The sequence below is a fragment of the Arachis stenosperma genome, chromosome 5, assembly GCF_014773155.1.
Source record: "Arachis stenosperma cultivar V10309 chromosome 5, arast.V10309.gnm1.PFL2, whole genome shotgun sequence".
Lineage (NCBI taxonomy): Eukaryota > Viridiplantae > Streptophyta > Magnoliopsida > Fabales > Fabaceae > Arachis > Arachis stenosperma.
Genome location: NC_080381.1, coordinates 33,909,227 through 33,913,291, shown reverse-complemented (window position 1 = coordinate 33,913,291; position 4,065 = coordinate 33,909,227). Strand labels below are relative to the sequence as shown.

The following is a 4,065-nucleotide window of genomic DNA, read 5'->3' as shown; positions in this document are numbered from 1 at the left end:
ACTCAAGATCTTAGGACTTAGGAGTGCTTGCTTTCACTAGTCCCCACCTTAATTTTGTTGATATGAAACACTACTGCTGTCTTGTTCTGCTGTTTTGAGGTACAGGACAGTGATTTAGTGATGTGTTGGCTGTTTTGAGGTACAGGACAGTGATTTAGTGAATTTTGTTGATATGAAACAACTCAAAATGCTAATGTTTCTTTTTCTATTTTATTCTATAATTTTCTTTCTTTTGATTGGATTTCTAGATCTGAGATTTGAAATTCTGTTTGCTCTGTAGATTCTGTTGAGTCTTCTTGTTGTTGCTGTGGCTGAACATGAAAATCAAAAGTGGTTGTTGTTGAGCAGTTTGTTGTTGAAGTCCCTGATGAACCTGAACCTTGATTTGCAAATTGTTTTTCATAAAATTTTGCCAAAGATAAAATTTACTATTTATATTTATAGTCATTGAAACTATCCTAATTGTAATTGGGCTTGACCAATATTTTTACTTGCAACACTTAACTAAATTATTTAGTTCATGCAGTAATAGCTAGTATTGTAATTCATAGATATAAAATAGTAGAGTACGTAGCAGTAGCACTACTTGAGTGAAATTATATATACACGATACAACAACATCCCAGATTATATATACACGATACAGCAACAACCCAGATATATATAATAAGCCTAGCTAGAGCCTAGGTGGGTGCATGTGTATTAAGAAGTATTAAGAAGGCTCAAATTAAAGTGTTTTATAGAGATAGATGGAGGTGGCATGCATAGTAGTAGTATTTGTTTTAATTTGGGGATGGAGATTGGGGAGGGTTATGAAAAACTGGAACATTTGAAAGTCCAAATATAGCTTCCTCTAGTTGAATCCAATCTGTTATATTAAATGTTTTATCTTTATTCAATATTTCCTTGGTTGCATTATCATGTCTACACAGAATATCAAACATCAATATGAGATTTAACATGTAAACAAATTGTTAACTTATCAATTCAGTTTTCTCTTTAGTAGTATGTATTTTTGCTTGTTGACATTTGAGATATTTGTTTTTGCCACTTGAATTATTCATTGTTCATCAATAATGAAACCTTGTAGCATGTTGATATAATTGTTATAGTGGTGTATATGTATGACTTTCAACATTATTTTATTAGGTACTTTATAGTTTTAGGATTAGCTTTTAGATATATTTTTATTAAATGCAATTCTGAACTTTTAAGCTGAGGTGTGGAATATGATAGCAAATGAAGACTTAAATATAGGATAGCAAATGAAGACTTAACTTGCTAGCTTCTATTTTCTTTAAACCCCTTTCTAAATGTGTAACAGAAGATGGAAGCTATTGCACTCTAAAATTAATAGGTTAAAAAAAGGGGATGGCTGAGATTCATGAGTAGAACTAGATATAAAATAAAATGCAGGAAATCAGGGACTAATTGTCTAATTTAGTTTACTAAACATATTCTGATGCTTGAGTGACTACTTTTTATAGGGATAAGGTAAAGTTAATGTTGAAGTTTTATTGGCTGCTGTTTCTTTGGATTAGTTTGTGTTAATTTTAGCATGTTTGGCATCAAATTTTGAGTTATGTACACCTTGCTTTATATGCAGAGCAAGATGACTGAAAACAGTAATATTGAAGCAGCAGGGATGTCCACTAGCACTCAACCATCTTCTCCACCGTCAAGTGTTCGTAAGAATCGGTCAGCTGTCTGGGATCATTTTGATGTAGAGAATGCTATCGAGAAGAAGGCTAAATGCAAATATTGTGGTAGCTTAATACAATATGGGAATGGAACTAGCTCAATGGGTGGTCATTTGAGAAGATGCAAGCAAAATCCTAATAATGATTTGAACAAAAGAAGAAAAACGACGACCACACTGACTATAGATGAGCGCGGTGTTTTAAATTCACCCAGTGCTTCCAAATTTGACCAAGAGGAGGCTCGAAGGGCACTTGTGAAAATGTTTATTGGGGAAGAGCTACCATTTCGCTTCGTTGAAAGCCCGAAATTCCGAAAATTTGTGCATGCTCTACAAGCAAGATTTAAAGTTCCTTCACGGACTACATTAGCACGTGACATTGGAGCTCTTTATGCTGAAGAGAAGATGAAGTTGCAAGATTTTCTTTCGACAAATTGTGGTAGAGTATGTCTAACCACTGACACTTGGACTTCAATTCAAAATTTTACTTATATGAGTTTGACAGCACACTTTGTTGATTTGGATTGGAAATTACATAAAAAAATACTTAATTTTTGTCAAGTGACAAGTCATTCAGGAGAGGTTATAGGAGCAACAATTGAATCTTGTTTAAATAATTGGAATTTGAATCGGGTCTTTAGTGTGACAGTTGATAATGCCTCGTCTAACGATGTTGCAATTAAATATCTGAAGCAGCGATTGAATTCTTGGAATAGCATTATTTTGAATGGTGAATTTATTCGTATGAGGTGTTGTGCACATATTATAAACTTAATTGTAAAAGAGGGGTTGAAAGAGATTGATGAATCAGTCTTGAGGATTCGTAGTGCAGTAAAGTATGTTAGATCTTCTCCATCTAGAGCTAGTAGGTTTCAAAAGTGTGTTGAACTAGAAAAAATCCAATATAAAGGCTTGCCTTGCATGGATGTTGAGACTAGGTGGAACTCTACTTATCAAATGTTAGAGGTAGCTTTGAAGCATCGCAAAGCATTTGAGTTGCTTGCTTTGAAAGATAATGCCTATATAGGAGAGATGAATGGAGGAAAAGGGAAAGGTGTTCCTTCTGATTCAGACTGGGAGTATGCTGAGTCCATTGTACCATTTTTGCGAGTGTTCAGTGATGCCACTATACGTGTTTCTGGTACCTTATATGTTACCAGTGATATGTATATGAAGGAAGTATTTGCAATTGGACGATTTATTCGTCATTCTTGTGATTCTGTTGATTTTAGTACTATGTCAATGGCAGAAAGGATGAGGGTTAAGTATGAGAAGTATTGGGGCAATCCTGATTCAGTGAATATGTTGTTATTGATTGCTATCGTACTTAATCCAATGCAAAAGATTGAGTATGTCAATTATTTCTTGGATTACTTCTTTGGAGAAGAAAAAGGAGGCGAATTGAAGTCAAAGTTGTCCAAGTGCATAAAGTTACTTTATCAGCAATACCAAAGTTCTGAGGAAGCAAGTGAAGCTGATACGCAAGATGTTCAAGCCAACAACATTAATACCGATCTTCATGGCATGGGCTTTTTTCTGCAAGCAACCGGTCGTAGAACAAATACAAGATCTGAACTTGATAGATATTTACAAGAAGAATGCGAGCCATACTCCCATAAGTTCGATATACTAAACTGGTGGAAGGTCAACTCAACCCGATTTCTAATTCTTGGAAATATGGCTCGTGAGGTATTGGCTATACCTGTTTCTACGATAGCTTCGGAGTCAGCATTTAGTACTGGAGGAAGAGTCCTTGATCCATACCGCAGTTCTTTAACACCTAGAATGGTAGAAGCCTTACTCTGCACAGGAGATTGGCTTAAGGAAGATCTTTTCTCTGCTTTAGATGATGATGGTGAAGTTCTTCAACAAGTTGATCAAGGTATAAAATTTGTTTCTTATTTTTTCTCATTTTATTTTATTTTTGTTTTTGTTATCTTTCTATTTTAGAATTTAGGTATTAGTTACCAATTAAAAGTTGTTGAATATAGACTTGATAATTAATTTGATTTCCTTTGCAGATATATTTTCCTCTAATGATGGTGCTTGTTCTATGGCGGCATCAATTGATAATCTTGATGATGACTAGGTATGCTTAATATTCTCATTTGGTTTAATACTTTCATTCAAAGATTTATTTTAAAAAATGACAAAGGTATATTTTGTTATTTGCAGATATATTTTTCTCAAAGGTTGTGGTTGTTTGATGATTTTGTTGGCAACTTGGCATCTTTTGATATTTTGTTAGAGAGATATTTTGGTGGAATTTCTTTTGATGTCTTGAGAATGATTAAATGTTATATAGATTAGCTATTGTCATTAGATTTATAAAGAACCAAATTCTAGTTGTAAGAACCTATACACTT

The 4,065-nt window shown here is 33.8% G+C and overlaps 1 protein-coding gene across 1 annotated transcript; it reads left to right on the top strand.

Moving 5' to 3' along the window:
* Positions 1–1,612: 1,612 nt before the first annotated feature.
* Positions 1,613–3,788, top strand: LOC130980679 (zinc finger BED domain-containing protein RICESLEEPER 2-like). Its single transcript, XM_057904335.1, has 2 exons — positions 1,613–3,581; positions 3,721–3,788. The coding sequence occupies exons 1-2, from the start codon at positions 1,613–1,615 to the stop codon at positions 3,786–3,788; spliced, it is 2,037 nt and encodes a 678-aa protein (XP_057760318.1).
* The last annotated feature ends 277 nt before the right edge of the window (positions 3,789–4,065 follow it).

Coding starts and splice junctions, on each gene's coding strand:
- LOC130980679 (XM_057904335.1), top strand. CDS start 1,613: ATGACTGAAAACAGTAATATTGAAGCAGCAGGGATGTCCACTAGCACT. Junction 3,582..3,720: donor TCTTCAACAAGTTGATCAAG/GTATAAAATTTG, acceptor TTTCCTTTGCAG/ATATATTTTCCTCTAATGAT.